Genomic DNA, 21,955 nt, shown 5'->3' with positions numbered 1-21,955 from the left:
AGTATGTACCTATAAGTTTCTAAATATTTACTTAATAAGAAAACCAACATAAGTTATATTTATCTTAATTGCAAAGAGAGATATAGGTCTGGCTGGCATGAACCAGAAGGTCAAGGTTTGATTCCCAGTGAGGGCACAGGCCCGAGTTACAGACTCAATTCCCAGAGTGGGGTGTACAAGAGGCAGCCAATCAATGATTCTCTTGCATCATTGATGTTTCTATCTCTTTCACCCCTTCCCTTCCTCTCTGAAATAAATAAAAATATTTTTTTAAATAGAGATATAGGAACAATTTCCAATACAATGACTTGAAAAATTTAACTACTAGCTTGAAAGCCAACAAGTCTAACAGCAACAAATCCAAATGTTCTACCTTCTGGCCACAGTGGGAATTTGAGCCTGGCAGCAAAGCAAATCTTCTGTGGTCCATCGTGAGATGGTTCAGGTTGCAAAAGGACATTACCTCAACATCTAATAACGTCTAAGCATATGTTTCATTATTTAGTCAAAAAGAGTAAGGCACTTCCTGCCAGTGTGGTAATAACCATCTCCTGGCCATACTTAAGGGCCAAGGTATTCATTAGCTCTGGATGTGATACTGATGGGCTAAGAGAAAACATCTCTGAGGAAATGACAGATGGTGGCATGAGCTGCGAGTCCCAACAGTGTGTCTCTAGTCCAAGTATGCCACTACCCATGAGGCCATGGATCCTTCAAGTAGCGTCTGTCCTTTATTTACCCACCTATAAATCTGGGATAATATTATACTCCGTCCCCTATTTTCCTCCTTCCTCATCTCTTTCAATAATAATCTGATCCTCTAGTCCTACTATAGAGGATGAAATATTTGATGAATAGGGAGGAAAGCCAGGGTCATTCTCATTAATAATTAATATATATGTTGTTCTTTACACTTAATAACTACTTTGTAACTTTTTAAAACTTCACACCATTTTAAAGCTGGTAAAATTGAGGCCAGAGAAATTAGTTAACTCACTCAGGTTACATGGCAGAGGCAGCTCTTGAACCCAGACCTTCTGACTCTGATATATATAATGTTTCTCGTATAAAATGTTGGCTCACTACAAAACAGGTAGGGATCACCTTACTTAAGTAGGGTATGGACCTGCTAAAATAGGACCATGCTCAGTACAAAGTTACTGAGTTCTCAAAGGAAATATTTAATCATCGAGTTACCTTGCTCCTTGATAGTTCCTCCAAAAAAAGCAAAAAGTGGAACAATTCAACCTCATTCCATCACATGCACCAAAGGAGAAAAAATCTATATATATATATATATATATATATATATATATATATATATGAAATTTAAAATGCCAGGAAGAGGTATTCCATACATATAAAGTAAAATGGTGAGACAATGACTAACTTCAATGCCTAGAAACAGAAGTTGTTCGCAAAATTCAAAGGCTTTCCGGGGTTGGCAAGGGGAGGGGGATGATGGGGTGCTTGTTAGTTGATCTTTGGTGAAAGGTCTCCTCATTCAATCCCTCATTCCAAAGAGGAGACTGCGGGCCAGCAAGCGCAGTGCTTACATTCCTCCGGTCATCAGCTCTCCGGGTGCTCCCTGGGCGATGACTTACCCCGGCCCGATTCCCTCTGGAGCAGAAATGCTCCTGCGCTGCTCCTGACACTTCGTTCTTCCCCCAGGGTTTTCATCCTTTTGAAAAACTCTAATCTTTCTCAACTCCACTTTTAGACATAAATGAATCCTGCTCTGTAAACGTAATACAGTATTTTTGATGACTAAGGCTCTCCAGAGCCTCTGGGCCATTCTGAACATCTACGATCCTCCAGGGGCGATGAATATAGATGCAGAAATCCGGAGAAAATGGGGCTGAATGTCCTCTGAGCCTGGAAACCCCTTAGGAGGGATGTTTGACTTTATTTTTCTGTGCATTTGTGCCTGTGCACATGTACGCACGTGGGAAACTAATCCCAGACACAAGGACTGTGCTATTCATCATCAAAGGTGAGTGAAACAAAAACAGTCCCTTTAACTGAGAGATTCGGTCACCTGACATTTCACTGCACCATGCTTCACATATATGAAACTATAACACTTAAAATGCCCCCCACCAAGAGTTGTAAAAACCAGACATATTTGGGGTTGAAAAATAAATGAAGAATAAGTAAATCAGAGATAAAAAGATTTAACTCTCATGCAACACTCAGCTGAAATCACATGCATAATGTGTTCCTCTTAAAGCAATGACACCTTTATCATTTACATTAAGTCTCCAGGCCTCCTTCAGTGCAGAGGAAATAATCTCTCAGCCCTGCCTTCACATAATTGTCTCCTGCCTTCTCTTTCATTTTCCCACTTCCTGTTAGCCACGCTCTCGCTCTTCTGACTCTTCAAATCCATTTCCCCCAGATACTCTTTCCCATGAAAGTGTCCACACGTCCTGAGTCCTGGCTTCACTCTTCCACCGTAGATTCCTTTTCCCGGGTGTCTCATAAAGTGGACACTGCCGTTGTCATTAGTATCTTCTTCCCAAACACTGTGCCAACATACACACGCGTCCCATCATTTAATCCTCGTGGCCTGTAACCCTCAGAGAAGTTCATGAACTTGTTCAGGAACACAGCAGCCTACTGGGGTCCACAGAGGATAGGACCCCTCTGTGTTCTCATTATGCACAGTGCCAGGCTCAGCGCAGAAGCTTTAAAAATATTTGTGCACGATGGATGGATGGATGGATGGATGGATGGATGGACGGACGGACAGACAGATGAAGAGGAAGAACAAGAATTTCAACAAGATGTGTCTCCCTCCAAAACAGATCTTCTTAACTACTGTACTATATGTCTTACTTTAATGAAATAAAAATTCTAAAATGTAAGCAGTTTCTGAGGACCAGCTCAATCTATACATTAGAGACCGTATTACGGAGTTTGGGGTGTACAGTTTGTAAAAACTGCTCTGTACCCCTGTTTCATCAACCCGGCACTGGACAGAGAAGGGCCTCCACTGAAGCATTGCGGGCAGGGCTGCATGTGCCAGGATCGGTGGGCAAGGCCAACGGAAGTCACCTGCTTTTAACCATCACGGCGCAGGCTCGTCCTGAAGGAAAGTCTCCAATTTGATTTGAATTCCCAAAAGCAATATAGATTTTTCAAAAGTGCTTCCAGCAAGATTCTCTCTTTTGATCTGTATAACAACCTGATGGTAAATGCTTGGCCTTGAGGCTGGGGAACTGAGAATTATATGACAAATAGATCCACGAGCTCTCCGTCTCCCTCCACTGTCTGGAATCAGTTTCTTTACCAAGAGACAGGCAAACTGGAAGCTGGACAATTAAACTAAATTGTTAAAAAGAAATAAGTATATTAGGCAAATGGGCTATTTAGTATAAAATGACTTCTACAGATCAAGATGTAATGTCATTATAGCAAAAGAAACAACACAACCCAATGGCCACCCCTAGGCAAGCAAAGAGACCGTGATACACAATGGAGTGCTGTGTGTCTGTGAAGAAACCAGCAAGGTCTCTGATGCTGCTCCAGTGCGGAACAGAGGGGACAGTGTGCCAGCTCTGGGGTAAGATAGGCGAAGTACTAATATAATATAAAATATTGATGTGTAGGATGTAAATATATGACATACATAATACACATATTTACTTGCATATTCAAAAAGAAATAAGAGGAATAAACTAATAAAACGCTGCCTGTAGAAGGAGAGAGAACTGGAGGGAAGCGGGATGGAAGCAAGGCCTCTCTGACTGTCCTTTGCCTGATGGTTTCTCTCAAATCATATAACTGTCTTACATAATTTAAAAAAAAACAAATTTGGCTTAAAAACATAAAAATAAAGTAATCCCTAAAAATGAAAATAAATAAAAGTAAATAAACTCCACATCAGATCAGGTTGTGAGCCTAACCCAAACAGAGAAGAATTATTTCAAATAAGTTTAGGTCATAGTATTTTGCATATCCATGAGAGAGAGCCTCTGGACAAAAAGAACCACAAACAAGTCTAAAACTGCATTTCACATTTCATCATTAGTAACACACACACACACACACACACACACACACACACACACGTACACACACACGCACACACACACATATACACACCTGTAGTTATATTAAAGTCATTAGGAAAAAAAAGATTTTCAGCATTAGAGCAAAGAGCAACCTATAATCTTAAATTTGAAGCAGAAATATCAATGTAACCTCAAGACTTGTTTACTCTTCTTATTAACAAAAGTCCTAGAAACAATGACTACCTCGTAGCAGGGAGCACCCCAGTGTCCAACTTGGGGACCTCCAAATCTCATTTTCTCTCAAAGGAACCAGGGCTCCCTGAGAAACATGACTGGCCCAGGTCTGGAAACACGATAAACGAGTCACTTTTGTCACCCCGGAAACCACACAGATTGCTGAGGCAGTGGGAAGGACACAGGTGCTAACATGAAGGAGTTCCCAGTGGCCAAAGGTTGGACAACTGGAGCATCAAATAGAATGATGACTGCAATAGATTAAAGCGCATCACATAGAAATAGCTGTGAGCTCATCATTATATATATTTTTAGTGTATTTGTCACTATACAAATTTGCTATAAGTTTTTAAAACTGCTAAATGAAGGGAAAGACTCACAAAAGAATTAACAGTCACTTGGCTAATTGGGCAAACAGGAGGCTGGTCATTTGGTGAGTAGGTTTAGGGCAATTGAGAGAAAGAGTGAGGGAGAGCTTTGTGATGCACAGGGGTATGAACACTTCTCCCCAATGCCCCCTGGCCGTCTCCTGCCCTAGAAGTTTCTGTCGCTTTACTCCTACGACCAAGACGAAAATAGCCCCCCTCCTTACGACTTCACTTAAACATATTAGTTTTCTTAATTGGTGGGATTTAACAAAATGCCTTTGAATTACCACTCTAACTTAGACTAATACAAAGTTTGATTTAAGTCAGAAAGCCTAGTGAAACTTTTCCACTCCTCCTTCAGGGCTCTGCCCATCATTTCAGGCTTTTCCCAATATCAACTTCATAATATTTCATTGCAATCATAAAGGTGGGCCCAAACAGTTTCACAGAAAGGCCACAGAGGGAAGAGTGCAGGGTGAACGCAGACCCACTGCTGCACAGATGAAAACAAATGGGGTGGCCCCGCCGGCGTGGCTCAGTGGTTGAGCGTCGATCTAGGAACCAGGAGGTCACAGTTTGATTCCCGGTCAGGGCACATGCCTGGGTTGGGGGCTCAATCCCCAGTGGAGGAGTGCAGGAGGCAGCCAATCAATGATTCCCATCACTGATGTTTCTATTTCTCTTTCCCTCTCCCTTTCTCTTTGAAATCAATAAAAGTCTATTTTTTAAAACAACAACAACAAATGGGGTCAGTTAAGGTGTTTCGATGGCATCCTCATCAGACCCTGGTGTCACCACCTCCCTCCAGAGCTCAGGTGCTCCCAGTGTGATGACAATCTGAGCCCAGTAGAGCTCTAGGTTCTAGAGCAGATTGGAAAACCAAGAGTTGGCTTCTAGCTTGATTTAAAGCCACATAGCTGTTATATGTAGTTTCACATTTATTTGGCTCTAAACCTTCTCTCCAGTAATACTTCTAAATTTGGGAAATACTTGAAGCTACACATAACGGCGATGTGGCTTCAAATGGAGCTACAAGCCAACTCTTGGTTTCCCTATCGAAGAACTGTTGCTCAACAAAAGGTTAGTGTAAGAATCAGACTAGAAATGGGAGGTTAAGATTATCTGACAACCAAACTGTAACCTGTCCATTTTACCTTAAAATAAGGAAAACATTTTTGAAAAGCAAGAGAAAATATAATATTTTTATGTCACAAGTATGGACCATATCAGTGTACTCCTTATAAAAAAAAATCCTAACATGGACCTGCAATCCACTTATGTATGTCTTTATATGCAAAGTGAAAGAGAGAACAAAGTGATTACCCAAATATTCCAAGTCAGTGTTTTCTTTTGACAATAATATAACGTGTCCTGTTCATTTTCAGATAATCAAAGCTTGCTGGATTTGGATGAGGACATTGAGAAGAGAGTGGGAGGGACAGCCATTATCCACTTAACTGTTTAAATATACTTTTCTTAATATATTGAACCATTTGACCATCTTTGAAACCACTAAGAAAATATCCAGAATATCCTATGATATAATACACTGAAAATTCCCCCAATATTTGAGAAGTCACGTTCCCACATTTCTGAGCACCCAATTTTCTGAGAGTTGAGCACTAAGGTACATGTATCAAAGTCTCCAAAAAATTTCACAAAAATCATTTTCCCTATACATGAAATACTTTCTAAAGCAAAATTCATAGATTTTCTTTCTAAATTCAAGCATCTCCAGTAATTCGATTAAAATCTGTCAACATTTATGAAAGGAAAATCCTGATACCATAGAACTGATCTATATTTCAAATTATCAGCGTTCAAAACCCTAACACTTTAAGACTCATGCCAACCCATAAAAAGATTTATGCAGATGTACATGTGAATGCCATTGCCTAGTTCATTCTTTCTAACTCAGAACAATAAAAACATAAATCAATGCAAAGGTCTCCCTTTCCAAAACACAGTTGGTAAAGTCACACAACAATACAATCTCAATTATTATTAAAAAAAAAATTCAAAGCCTTCCTCCTCCCGAAATCTGGGGGGAAGGTATCTGTTAATGAACTTAACACTTTGATGTTAGAATGAATGTTAGTTCTCTTCACTCATTGCATTTCAGTTTAGTGGTCAAGGATTATCATGTTTTGAAGGCGCTCTCACGGCGGTGCCTTACCAGTGTAGATGCTGGCATTGGAAGCCGGAATACCAAACTGTGACTCGATGAACTTGGGAATGAAGGTAATGAAAGCAGTTACAATGGCACTCTCAGCTGTGTATGACAAACTCACAAAAAGGAATGTCATGTTGCTTAAGATCCTGACAGCTGCTCTTGGTAGGTCTACAAAATGACAAAAATGACAAATGAATGTTATAAACAAGGGATGGAGAAGAAAATAAAACTGAATTGTTTTTGAAATGAACTGGAAATAGCCATTCAGCAATACTTGAGAATATTAAAGAATAAAATTAGAAAAACCTGATGACCGATTAGAAATTATCTCCTTTATTAAATAGATTTGGGTTTGGATTTTTTTTAACTTTCAAAAAGGATAAAGAAATTTAATAACATATTTTTAAAACATGCCCATATCCAAATACCCTTATAAGAAATATCCAACCTATGATTCCTGTTTCAAAAATGGTTTAAAGTAAATTATTTGCAATTTTTTAGTTTATGAAAACTATGCCATTCTTTGTTACGACTCCAAAGTCTACTAACTGTATAAAGTACCTGCAACATCATCCTAAATTACAGTTTTCACTTCACCCAACTGAAACTTCCCTGAGAAAATGACATCTGGGTGCCATCTCCCTGGCACGTGACTGGACAGCCGAACTTCCAGCCTCAGGAAATAATGCAGCTGCAAGGGCACGTGGGGTAAGGCCACCAGGTCAGACAATCCAGGAACTTTGGAACAAAGAGAAATCTCCAAAGGAGCAGGACAGCCCAGAGCTGGGGGCTCGCCACCTGCCCAGCTGCCTCGCAAGGAAGACAGAAGTCCACTCCTCGACTGTAGGCATGCATTTCCCAGGACTTGCCCAATATGTGCCTCAAGATGCATGTGCAAGTGTTTTCATGGAAGCATTCACTGCTTATAACAGCAAAATTTTAGGAAAAAACACCTTAATGTCCATTAATGGGAAGTGTTTAAATTATGGCACCAGCCATATAATAAAATACTATGCAGTAATTACACCTGAGATAAGATGCACGTACTGGCATAAAAGGAACTCCAATCAATATTTTTATTAATGAATAAAGCCAGCTGCTGCAGAAATATACGTGTGTGTAAATATATAATGTCATATATTTATATATATGAGTATATGCTTATATTACATTTAATTATATTTGCATATATTTATATTTTATATAATATATCATACATCATATATCGTATATTTATATATAACATTTATGTAAAAATAAAAACAAAAATATATTTATATATAGTCAAATGTATACATCTCAATATATATAACACCAAGATATTCTGTGAATGAAAAATTTGTAAAGAAGAATAAAAGGAAATTTTTGTATGTATAGTTTTGTATTTTTGGCATGTTTATCATGTGAATTAACTCACACTCATGTAATGTTTACAGGCCTTCAAGGAAAAGGTCACCTGCATTATTTTACAGTCAGTCATCTCAGTGATCAGAACAGTAATTTTACGCTATGACATACAATCAGTTCATAAAAATTAAGCAGCAACTGTTGTTAAAGCTATAATTTATAGGCTATTCACAGGAATTTAAAACTTCAGAAGGCAAGACTATTCACTATTATCATTTTTAACTGTAAATTAATTTGTATATTCTATAGCTTAATTTAGGTTAAAGTTTAAATGAACATTTTAAAGAGAAAATTAAGATGCAAACTTAATTTTTTAACATGGAAAAACACACCAGAAAAAATATATAATCAAAGTACTTCATAAAATTGACCAATGTTCTCTTATAAACACTGCAAATCAAAATGTCATATCCAAATTTTAAAAATTAGAAAGTTAAGATTTCATATCAACATTTAAAGATTCGGCTGTTATATTAAAAAGCCAATGTGTTAAATCTGAAACATCTGGGAAAAAATATAAATTATTTTAATCCAAGAAGATAACATGAATCACATGAATATTTTAAAAGATACTATTTATATCAAACTGGTTTTTCTTTTATACCCATTTGGTATGCTAAAGTAACCTTCTAATTTCAAAGATAACTAAAAATATATGTGATGTTTCTCCCTTCTCTTTAATTAAAAAAAAAAGTCTGCTATTATTTAAGAAGAATTTATCCAAAGTTCAGACTTTCAACAACTTTAAGTTATTTTCCTTTATTCTTTCACCTTCCTCCTTCCTCTTTGCTGGGTTAACTCTCAGCCCATGCCCTGCAGGTACCAGGGTTGTGTCTTTGGCTAGTGGGGCTGGACACAGGGGGGAGTGAGCAAATAAGTCTAGACATTGAGAATAATGGGAATTGGTTTCTTAACTGCCAGAGAAAGTAGGTACAAATACAGAATGGAGACAGGTATAAGATTGGAACTGGAAGTATTGGTATGAATTCATGAGAATATATATATATATATATATATATATATATATATATATATATGATAATTGATTGATGATAAATAATAAATTGTGTGTGCGTGTATGTGTACCCTCAGAGTGAGGCAAAAGTAGGTTTACAGTTGTGAATATGTGAAACACAGTTTATCTTATATTGTTATTAATTATTGTATTATTTTCCATATAAACAACTATAAACTTACTTTTGCCCCACCCTGTGTATGCATTTACTAACTCTGTGTATTAACAGGGTTTAGATATAATGACACCCTAGTAGCAATGAGCCTATTTAGCACTCAGTTCTTGGTTTCTCAATGTCATTTTCCACTAAAATGACATTGACCTTCTTGGAGAATAGTCTAACTTCAGAGCTGGGGCAGAGAAAATGCAAGATGAGCCTGGAAAATCTTGCTGAACAAGAAAGTAAAGAAGTGCTCAAAAAATGATGGGGACATTTCCGAAAGATAGCATGAAGGATTCCCAGTGGCCAAATGTGAAACAATTTGAGCTCAACTGATGCTAAAAATGGTAAGTTAGAGTTTAACAGGAACAAGATCCAGTCAATCCTCATTATTTGCAGATTCAGTATTTGCAAATTCACCTGCTCGCTAGACTGTATCTGTAACCATAACATCAATACTAGCGGCACATGGCCAATCGAGGACACGCACAAAACAGCAAGACTTGGGAGTCGCGGGATGCACATTCTTGGCTGAGGTTGCACAAGGCCCTCTTGTTTCAGCTCTCACACTGAAGACAAGCGTCCTTTTCACAATACATTGTTACATTTTTTGCATTTTTGTACTTTTGGTCATTTCATTGTTTAAAATGTCCTGCCACCCCCAAGCATAGGGCTGAAGTGCTGCGTAGTGTTTCTAAGAGCAAGAGGCTGGGGCAGGCCTCCCAGAGAAAGTGCGTGTGTTAGATAAGTTTCTCTCAGGCAGGAGGTACAGTGCTGCTGGCCACGGGTTCAATGTGAATGAATCAACAATGTATATTCCATAAGGTGTCGCTGAACAGAAACACACATCAAGCAAGGTTGCGGGTTGGTGGGTTGGCCGCGATGTTGTGGCAGGAACCCAGCCCGGTGTCTCCCCTGGAGCCATGCTTCAGTCTTGGCTACATCAGTGCTCGCGGTGACTCTACAGAACACAACTTCTGCGAATAATGAGAACTGACAGCACACAAAGTACCTATAAATCATTTACCGCTTTATCGTTGTGATTTACTATCCACTTTACAGTGGAGAAACCAGGCAGATACATTCTCATCCAAGTGATGGAAGTTCACCTAACTGGTTACAAGGCGAGGTCGCGCTGTGTGGCCTCTGTCACAGGGTGCTGAGCACAGCACCGTTTCAGCGGTATGTCTACGAAAGGGCATTAAATCAGGGGGTGACGTCATTAAAGCCAAGTTGAACAATATCTATAAAGTTATTGCCTTATGCTTTTTAAAAAGATAAAGGTCATAAAAGACCAAAAAAAAAAAGATGAGGAACATATCCAGAATAACAGAGATGAAAAAGACACTAAAACTTGTACTTTTGGATTGGATCTTGGACATGCAGGGCAGTTGGGATAATGGGCGACATCTGAGTGGGACCTGTGGTCTGAGTGATAACCTGGGATCGATGTGAACTTCCTGACTTTGCTGGCTGCCCTGTGGTCACACAGGAGCATGTCCTTGTACTGAGGAAACACACATGAGAGTATTAGCGGGCAGTAGAGCATCATGTCTTCAATTTCTCAGGTGGGTCAAAATGTCAGCAATTGGGGAATTTGGGGTGGAGGGTACACAGGCGTTCTGCGTGCTGCTTCTGTGGCTTTTGCGTAAATCCAAAATTATTTCAGAAACACAAAGTTCTAAAACCTAAGTCAGCAAAGAGGTTGCTAAATCCATCCATTTGCAGCCAGATACCTCTTTTTTATGCTGCAAGACATGATTAGATAAGTTTCTTGGTGTCACTTATAACTGTGTCATTATAAAATCAAAGATGCAGCAAAACACAGGATAAAGGAGAGATGAAATCTTGACAGTGATCACTGAAAGCTAAGACATCCTACCCTAAGGGCAAGCAGACACTAAAACCTCAAGGCTTTTAGTTTAGTCACCATGATGTGTGACCACCACCTCTATCTAGTTTCAAAACATACATTTTCATTGTAAATAAATGTAAACATTTATGTTCAGGAATGAGGTTGGAATTTAGCCTTATTGAATGTAAATATACTTTTACCTACCTTCAAGTTTTCTACCAGGAGCATACATTACTTTTATATGCTATGAACAACCCCCAAAAAACTCCAATTCTAAAGGGATGCAGCAACATGTCAGCCTCCAAGACAGGGGTGGGGAACCTTTTTTCTGTCAGGGGCCATTTGGATACTTGTAACATCACTCACAGGCCATACACAATTATCAACTTAAAAGTTAGCCTGCCATATTTGGTCAAACATTCAATTAACTCCCCCTACTGCCTTGGCAGGGCCAGACCAAGTGATGTCTCGGGCCTTACACGGCCCACGGGCTGGATGTTCCCCATCCCTGCTCCAAGAGAAGTCATCTCTGATGCAGGCAGCTAACTTAGAAACTCCTTCCTCCTCCTCTTTCAACCTTCCTTAGGATGCACTTCTCCACTTATATTTTACTAGCGGCCCAGTGCATGACATTGGTGCACTGCGGAGGGGGGTGGGGGGCTGTCCCTCAGCCCAACCTACACCCTCTCGCAGTCCGGAACCTCTCGGGGGATGACTGCCTGCCGCCGCTGAGCTCACCAGCCGTGAGCCCAGCTTCTGGCTGAGCAACACTCCCACAGGGGAAGCGCACTGACCACCAGGGGGCAGCTCCTGCATTGAGCATCTACCCCCTGGTGGTCAGTGCACATTATAGCGACCGGTCATTCCACTGTTTGGTCGATTTGCATATGAGGGTTTTATTATATAGGATTATGCCTATTTTCCCTTCAACCTCCCTTTAAGGGCAAGGAATTTTCATATATGTATCCTGGGTTCTTCATTTCTATAGTAGTTGCTCAATAAAGATATTTGTGAAAGAGAAAAAGAAACAAAGAAATAGAGAAGCTTTCTTAGGATAGGTATTGCCAGCCATCTAGCTCAATAATTAGAATGATATTTGGGAGCCAGTCTCTTCCCTTCCTAAAAGTCTTACATAATGCCAATTTCTTAAATAAAAGTAAAATGTGAGGCAAGTGTCACTTGAACAAGCACATAAAAGTGGCTTAACTGGACTAAGTCAAACATGACATAGAATTCATACTGGGCACAAAAGGCCAATAGTAAAAATGGGAACACCAAGCCCTGACAGGTTTGGCTCAGTGGATAGAGTGTTGGCCTGCGGACTAAAGGGTCCCAGGTTCGATTCCAGTCAAGGGCATGTACCTTGGTTGCGGGCACATCCCCAGTACGGGTATGCAGGAGGCAGCTGATCGATGTTTCTCTCATCGATGTTTCTAACTCTCTATCCCTCTCCCTTCCTCTCTGTAAAAAATCAATAAAATATATTTTTTTAAAATGGAAACACCAAGAGTGGGGGTCCTTGTTATATAAAAGGTTGACAAATTATAAAATAGTATGATATGGTCAGAAGACAGGTGCTTTGCAAAGCACATGGGCAAGACCCAAAGCCTCAGCCTCGAGGGTAGGGAGAGGGAAGGTGAGATGGAGAGGAGGGAACACCATACAATAATTATAGCAGTTAGGCCGGGTGGGAGTCCACAGTGGCTGTAACACCTAAGTTACGATATTAATCATATAATATAATTATATGGGGGGTTTTCTGTATTTCACAATGTTTTGACATAAAAATCTTGCTGACTAGAAAGAAATGAACTACCAATTATCAGAAATAGCCAGGGCTCTGCTGGGAACACATAGTCCCAATCACCAACTTGTCTAACTCACACACACCCGGCCAGTATTTCCCCTGCCCTAAATCACCCAGAGCCAGGTCCCAGACAACTAGAGACACCCTGCAGCCCAGAGCCCACTGGATTATTCACTCCGCCCTGCCTTGTCTTCCCAGGGACACCTCAATAAAGGCGGTGGCCCTGGCTTCTCCCCAACTCCTGTCTTTTGTTTCCCAACCACACCCGGTGCTTCCCTGTGGCCCTGCATGGCATGGCATGACCCTTCTCTTGTAAGTAATAATTTATAATAATAAAAGCATAATGTGCTAATTAGACCAGACGTCCTTCCAGACGACCTTCCGGATGAAGCCAGGGCTGTGAGGGAAGCCTGGGTCCGGGCAGCCAGGGGAAGGAAGGCCTACTCTTGCACAAATTCCATGCATCAGGCCTCTAGTGTAAGTAATAAATTCTTCTTTCAATGACACTGACCTTCTATATATATATATATATATATATATATATTCAGAGGGGAAGGGAGAGGGAGAGAGAGATAGAAACATCAATGACGAGAGAATCATTGATTGGCTGTCTCCTGCATGCCCCCTACTGGGGATCAAGCCCGCAACCCAGGCATGTGCCCTTGACCAGAATCAAACCAGGGACCCTTCAGCCCCCAGGCCAACGCTCTATCCACTGAGCCAAACCAGCCAGGGCAATGACACTGACCTTTCCCTGACATCATTCAGTCTCCTCCATAAATTCTAATTCTAATTCTAAAACCAATTCCATTATCACCTCTCCACGAAATCCCTTGATCCCCTTCTTTCATAAGCATGAGTATTTAATTTTTCCTTTACCTCAGATCTTTAAGTTTTTACTACTTGTATACTTTTAAGCCTTCTGGGGCATCGGTGAGCAGGTGGAAACATACCATCCCCATGCAGTGGACACCTCTACAACTCCCCGGATGGCCTGTGGGTCTTGCGCCATCCCGTGCGTTTCATGGGCATAGCGCAGATGTGACTTTCTGATGCCCGTTACCCAGGAGCATCAAACTATTTTCAGTCTCATCTTTCTGTAAAAGCAAAACCAAAGTGGCTCTTCATACGTAACATGGCCAAATAGGACCCAACTGTCCTGTCCACTCTCTCTTCATCCATTTCATTCTTGCTCATTTTCTTTGAAACTAATGGTGCCCTGGGCTCCCCATGAAAGCATGCCAATTTCTCCTGCCCATCCATAACACGTGGGCCAAGGCCTTTCCTGCTGCAGGGGGAGCTCCTGAGATACTTATCTGCAGGCAATGAACAGAAAGGGAAGCCACTGGGGCCCCAAATCCATCATTGGTGGTTGCTGGCCACAGTAATCTGCACCCTTAAGTCCAGCACTAGTGAGTATTTCTATATATCGTCCCAGGTAGGTGCCATCCAACGAGTAAACCCACAGTCCATTCGCACTGAGTATAAAGGAAGTGCTTTCTTTTTTTAGGAATTCTTTGCCAGGCCTATTACCATTTATCTTTTCCCTCATAAGCTGTAGGTCCAAATCTAAAGGTTTAGCTTATCACAAGAAAACATGTGCACATAAACATAAATGTAAAAAGGAAATGAAACAAAGCATCAGAGGTAAATAAGGTGTAAGTAGAGCAGAACATCAAAACCAGAGAAAAGAACTGAACTTGTCTATCAGACCCTCCCTGGGCTTCAAATTTGACTCCAGCTCTCCACACACCAGATGGCCCTACCTCACCTTCTGAACCTCATCTCCCAGGCCTCGGCCATACATATCTACCCACCAACCAAAATGCACATGTTCAACACTTTCAAACACATCTGCACAGTCTGAGCTTGCCTTTGCTCTCCCACCACCCCCTCCGCCTACTGACATTCTCCCTGTCTTCCAAGGTTCATGAAAGCTTTCCTGATCCCTCAACGACATGCTCCCCCGCCTGCCTGTGAACCTCACGCCAGTGTGTCCAGCCTCCCTTGTGGTCTTTATATATTCCCACCTGTGCCTGTCCTGCCTCCCTCGGTGGCCTGTAAGCTCCCAGAGGGCAAGCCCTGGCTCCCTGTCTTCACATCTGCCACAGCACAGAGGACAGCACCTTCTATAGAGGGAAGAGCTGCTTAAATAATGACGACAGCCCCGCCGGCGTGGCTCAGTGGTTGATTGTCGACTTATAAACCAGGAGGTCATGGTTTGATTCCCCGTCAGGGCACATGCTTGGGTTGCAGGCTCATTCCCCAGTAGGGGGTGTGCAGGAGGCAGCTGATCAATGATTCTCTCTCATGATTGATGTTTCTTTCTTTCTCTTTCTCTCCCTCTCTCTCTCTCTCTCTCTCTCTCTCTCTCTCTCTCTCTCTCTCCCTTCCCTTACCCTTCCACTCTGCTATCAATAAAAAATATTTTTTTAAAATAATAATGACAACATAATCCCTTAGTGATCAAATTTCTGTAACTTTCAATGGTCTCTTTAAATCCATTCATCACCTCAGAGTAACTCTTTTTGTAGTTAGTATTGCAAACATATCACACTCTAGCACAAAGTTTGGCAGAGAAAAATCTGTTATATTTTATGCTTATTCATAATGCTAAGCAATTAAGCTTAAAAATATAAAAGTGGACACAAAAAATAAAATTGTCCTTGTGATTAACTGCCACCAAACGTTTTCCATTGAGGAAGATAAACAGTTAAATTTGGAAGACTAAAATGCTGGATTTTAAAACTCTGAAAAATTGATCCACTTAAATATTTTAAGTGTTTCTTTTTATTGATAAGAGTTTGATGCAATCAATGCTAGTCTCCTTATGGATAGGTGACGCAGACACACTAAAAATTCTACTTTTCTCCTTTGTGGTGTTTTAAAACAGACTTATTCCTGCATAATTTATAACAAGAATCAAGAAACACCGAGTCAGATCTTCCCAATGTCTATCATTACAATGTGGAGGTGGGGTGGAAAGTATAGTACATTTTCTTCTAGTATTCTCTGTGATAGAACTTTCCATAAAGGTGCCATTCAGTATGGCCCAAATAATTTTCTTTTTAAGGAAGTATTAACTGAGCTTTCTTTCCACCTCCTCTCTGAAGAAGCTAACATTAGTATCCAAATTCTATATACTGTGTGGGGCAAAGTTAGGTTTACAGTTGTTCATATGAAAAATAATACAATTAATAAGTATACAAGAATAAACATTGTGTTTCCCATACTCACAACTATAAACCTACTTTTGCCCCACCCTGTATAAAATAAAGACCCTAAGAAGCCCTGCCCCAGAAAACAGAACAAGGGAGCCCAGCTAGTGTAGCTCCATGGTTGGGTGTCAACCCATGTACCAAGAGGTCACAGTTTGATTCCCGGTCAGGGCACATGCTGGGGTTGCGGGCTCGATCCTCATTAGGGAGTGTGTAGGAGACAGCCAATAGATGTTTCTCTCTCATCAATGTTTCTATCTCTTCTCCTTTCCTCTCTCTCTAAAAATCAATAAAAATACATTTTTTTAAAGAAAGAACAAGGGATAAGAGGATCTGGGAATCAATCTCAGATTTAACTCAAAGGAAATCTTAGTAACCATTCTTTAATTTAAGAACTCAATAATGAATATTGGCTTTGTAACACGAATTATGTTAACAATGAAATGATTCCCCCCACATTTTTATTTGTTCTTTTGAAAATCAGTTTAAATATTAGACTATAGGTCTGATTTCATTTCCCATAGGTGTAGGTATTAGGTACTCTAAAGGAAGTCAATACGTGCAAGATAAATATGAATTAACTTTATATATTCTAACAGAACATTCAGAACATTATCCCAATATTAGCAACATCATTTGAATCATTTTTAGCAGAACATTTTCACTTTATCAGCCCATTAAAATAGGATTCCTTTTCCACAGGAAAAGGTGCCTCTTGAGGTTCCAGTCTAGATACAAGGAGGGAATCCAGGACAAGTGGAAGTAATGAAAGGAACCAGCTCTATGTCTGAATCAGGAGGTTTGGCCGGAAGTGACATCAGTCACCAGCATTAAGGCAGAGAGTAGGGTGAGAAAGCTGAGGACTTATCAGAGATACTGACAAGAAAATCAGAATAGAAACAGATGTTATAAGACTCCTCTTACTCTTTCTTTTAAGAGAAAATATCCTGAACCATGAAACTGAGCATTGAAAAGATGACAGGAAGCCACCCCGAGCAGCACAAGAAGACACCCAATAAAACAGAGTATAGATTCCATTCTGAAAAATAATTTTAAAATTTTGTGATGACTTTTATCACTTTTGAACCTGCCTGCCTAAGTGCATGTCCCCCCCTAAAAGCAGGTCCTGAGATAAGGATTCAAGGCCAAGTTGTTTATTTGGGAGATTCAGGAAACACAGGACAGGGAATGTGGACATGGTGCTGGGGCGGTGAGGATGAAGAATTGTCTGGCCCGAGAGCTGGGCGATCATCAGCCATGGTTAAGACTGCTTTGCGGGGGGGAGGCTTCATTCCTTGGCACTTGAACCTGTCTCAAGCAGGAGCCCAGCAGTGTCCCTGCTTACAAAGAAAACCTTCAGGCACATGATGTAGGTACTGGCAGATGGCCTCCACCAGGAAGACAGGAAGGACCAGAGGGAGGATGGGGCCCCAACAGCATAGTCTACACTGCATCCCCCAGAAGAAAGCTGTTCCCATCAACAATAGTTCCCGCGGTTGGTATTTGGTATCAATATTCTCTCTCTTTACTATACAGTACAGCATATATTTCAGGTCATCTATGCCTAAGCTATCAAACATACAGTTTTAGCTTACCTACATCTTTAATTCTCCCCTTGAATCTACTTTACACTCTCCGTAAGTTAAGATTCTGAGTCTATTCCTGTATGGTAAATTCTTTAACATCAACCTTGATCTCAACTAATTTTTTTTAAATCACTCTTTTGGTAGCAACCATAATAGTCCATAATAACATACATGGAAAATGATGGCTGGTCCACAGGGTAGAGCTCAGGCATCCAGAGAATTCTTTACATTTTGAGAGTAGAAGTCATTTTAGCAGGCCCAAAACATACATTGTCGGAAAAGGATGACGGGGGTGGGGAGGCCAATCTACAACCTCACAGGAAAGAAGCATGTCCAGTGAAATGTCACCTGGCTTGCTTTGAACAAATGCGGGCATTGAAAATAATCCGATCTAAACGTTATTGTTCTTAGGCTGCAGGAATAGTTCCATAAAATATGAGCAACTTTTTCTAGGCCCATCAGGTATCTCTTTGCTTTCCTGTGTACGTGGTCAACGTGAGGTGCTAATGTGCCTAGGTCAGTGGTCGGCAAACTCATTAGTCAACAGAGCCAAATATCAACAGTACAACGATTGAAATTTCTTTTGAGAGCCAAATTTTTTAAACTTAAACTATATAGGTAGGCACATTGTTATTAACTTAATTAGGGTACTCCCAAGGCTTAGGAAGAGCCACACTCAAGGGGCCAAAGAGCTGCATGTGGCTCGAGAGCCGCAGTTTGCCGACCACGGGCCTAGGTACATCCTCCCTAAAACAGTAAGCACTTGGCACAGATTGTGCTTCATCATTTCATAAAAATCGTTTCAGGGAATTAATGGGAGTGCAGCACTGTAGGTTTTCTGGATTAAAGGGATTTCTTGCCACTCACCAGATATACTGACGGCTGGACAATGACGGCTGGACAAAGACGGGCTGGTTGAGATTCAGCTAAATAGGTTAGGTGTGAGATTGACTAATCTAGCTATAATGAGTCATTATTTTTAAGAGAAATAAAAATGAAAAAACAAACCAGTACACATCACTGAGACGTTCTGGATGTTTTTGCGCTGGGTTAGGAGGCCTTCTCTCTGTCCACTTACCAGCACTTGGCTGAGCCACTGTTGAATGAGATCCCTGTCCAGGGCTAGGTTTTATATTTATAGAAGGATCAGGCCAAAATACCAAACCCACCATTCCCCTGACACAAACCATCCATTATGTAATGCAATAAGTATTTTTAAAAATCAGACATCTCTAAATATAGTAAATGATATATAGAACTGTATCTTTGGATATAAATCAGTGCTAAATCAATGTTTCTCAATCTGTGGGGAACAATCATTTTATTATGATTATTTCCAGTCTATCATATACTGATATTTTTTGCAAAATCCATTAAAAAATGAAGAAAATAAATTATTAGCCCAACTGGCATGGCTCAGTGGTTGAACGTTGACCTATGAACAAGAGATCACGGTTCGATTCCAGCTCAGGGCACATGCCCAGGTTGCAGGCTCAACCCCCAGTGTAGGGTGTGCAGGAGGCAGCCGATCAATGATTCTCTCTCATCATTGATGTTTCTATCTCTTTCTCCCTCTCCCTTCCAATCTGAAATCAATATTTTTTAAAAGAAAAGAAATCGTTAAAAAAATATATACAAAATATAAGCCCAATTTTTTATTATCTCTGTTATATTCAACAGGCACAAAATGACTCTGTCAAATTTCTTTAAAAGTTTCCCAATGCTTACTCTCAATGTCAGCACTGATCTCATCTGAGACCAGTAACAGCTGTGGGCAGCACTGGCCTGGGACCACAGTCTGAGTCACACTGATTGGAATAAATATGTGCCCGGTACTTCCAAAGGCATACTTTACCTCTGATATTCTTTCCAAATCCCATAGAGGAAACTTTTTTGTCCACGTGCTCATGATTGTTTGATTTCTCCTTCATAATGTCGTCATCGCTAACAGCAGGAACAGAACATTTTTTCTTTTTCTTCTTGTGTCGAGGCGGAAGCTTTTTTGGAAAAGTAAACATTGGGCATATCACAAGAAGCATTGCGACGGCACAAAGGAGGAATCCACTCCACCTAAAAAAATTGGGAAATGTGAAGAGCATTTATGGCTTTTGCATTGTGAGTGAGAACAAATTAGCAAAGTAGAAGTTTGTGGTGATAAAATTCTCCAGGAAAAAAACCTTTGGCCTTCATCAATTGTTAAACAGTAGGGGGTTGAACAAACTAAGAAAATATAGGAATCCTCCCTTTCTGTGGGGTAAATGAGAAATCCACCCAATAATTATATGCATGATAAACATTATAATAAGCAACCTAGAATTCAAGTATTTTTAAGCACATATGTGTTAGTTCTGCTACAATGTATATTTTGTAATAAACCAATAACTCAAATTTAATAGAAAAACAATACAGATTCTATAGCATGTTTTGTGGACACTTTTTTCTTAGAAGAAAACCATTACTATCTCATGTAGAATGTATTGCTGATCAGCACTCAAATATTTTTCTGCAAACAATATATTGAACAATATTAATGTACTGATATTAAGCTGGTCCTCTCCATACTTAGCCACCAATGACATTTCATTTGATCCTTACTTCAAGAATTACAACCTAGTTACAAGTGAGCTAAATATATACCTCCAAGAAATGCAAGAATGTATATAATTAAGTGTTAGATCAGGTGGAATAGAGCATGAATCCTATAAAAGTTCAGAGAGAGGAAATGTGTATCCGAAAGATACTTAGGGGATGTAGAATTGAGTGTTGTAGAACCGAGACTGTCTTTGAACTCATCTGAGGTTGCCATGCTGCGGAAACTAGGAAGCAAATACAGAGTAGAAGTCAACTTCGAGCCCTGCAGTAGAGTTCCGTGTTTATGGTCTCAGGCTTCCTGCTTGCATAATACTCCAGGGGCAATCCCTCAGTCCCCTTTCAACCTTTTCTTAGCAAATAGCCCCTGGTCCTACCTAACAGAGCAGCTCTTTCCCACTAGGATTCCTCAACTCTGAACTGTGTCCTTAAGGCTTCCAAGTTCAAGAATGCTCAAACTCCATCCTCTGTAGCAACACCCTGTCGGTTGTAACCAGAATGCAAGCAGCATTCTAAGCATGAGTGTTGGATGCAACCTAGTGAGAATATAGATCACTTGCAAAGTGAAAATTCATTTATAAAAGCAGTGTCTCAATCACAGTGCTGTTAGTTGCTAGAGGTCGTAGGTTAGCTGAGAGAATCATTCCTAGAACAGGTCATTAATAATCCAGTGTGCTATTTTAAAATATATTTAAAGTCACATCAAGTAAAGATTTTAGGACAATCAGAAAGTGGCTTTATATTGAGAAGATTGCTCAGGACAGGCTTGTCACAATCTCAGTTATTCCGAATATAATCATGACCCCAGTGCCTGACACAGATTTGGGTACTGAAAATATGTCTTGAATAAATACATTGAATGGAATGGGTTTTTTAAAAATAAAGTCATTTGTCTGCAGGGAACATAGCTATTATAATATCTAGCCCTTTTAGTAGTTGGCTGCTCACGAGGCCTTCACTAATCTGGCCCTGCTCATCAACCTTTCTTGAATCTCTTTCTGCAAACTTGACATTCAGTCTCCCCAACCTTCAGTTCCCTAGACCTCTCGTGCTCTCTCCACAAGAGGGCAGGCAGTTTAGCGAAGGGACAGTTCTTGAGCTGTGGCTTCAGACAGACCTGGGTTTTTATCCGGTCTTTACTGCTCACTAGCTCTAAGATCCTAGGGAACTTAATTTTGCTTTTCTGAGCCCACTTTCTCATCTGAAAGAGGAGTAATAACTGTTTTGGAGTGGGGACTCTTTCCCCCTCCCCACGTGGGAGTCTGTGCTGTGAGATTCTTTTCCATTCCCCACGTGGGAGTCTGTACTTGTTCTTCAATAAATTTCCACCTTAAAAAATAATAATAAAATAAAAAATAAATTTCCACCTTTACTATACAAAAAAATAAATAAATAAACTCTTTTGGAGTCATCAAAATCAATAAGCCAACATACAAAATGAACCTAACAAAATGCCTGCCCCGTCAGCAATCAATTTAGAGTAGCTCATTTTGTTTGCATGTAGATCTGCACGCAGGCTCCCACACC

General features: G+C 40.3%; 1 protein-coding gene across 3 annotated transcripts in view; it reads right to left on the bottom strand.

Annotated features, from left to right (window-relative positions):
- The window catches only part of SLCO5A1 (solute carrier organic anion transporter family member 5A1), a 91,455-nt gene that overhangs the window by 31,494 nt on the left and 38,006 nt on the right, over window positions 1-21,955 (bottom strand). For 2 of the 3 annotated variants that reach the window (XM_014457451.2, XM_023755497.1), the window contains exons 3-4: window positions 19,695-19,909; window positions 6,795-6,959 (exon numbers count right to left, since the gene is read on the bottom strand). In XM_014457451.2, coding sequence (XP_014312937.1) covers window positions 6,795-6,959; window positions 19,695-19,909 — 380 coding nt within the window. The remainder of the gene's footprint in view (window positions 1-6,794; window positions 6,960-19,694; window positions 19,910-21,955) is intronic. The other variant, XM_023755496.1, reaches the window with a different exon arrangement.

The sequence above is a fragment of the Myotis lucifugus genome, unplaced genomic scaffold, assembly GCF_000147115.1.
Source record: "Myotis lucifugus unplaced genomic scaffold, Myoluc2.0 scaffold_77, whole genome shotgun sequence".
Lineage (NCBI taxonomy): Eukaryota > Metazoa > Chordata > Mammalia > Chiroptera > Vespertilionidae > Myotis > Myotis lucifugus.
The sequence above is the reverse complement of the archived record's forward strand: the minus strand, read 5'-3'. Positions and strand labels throughout refer to the sequence as shown.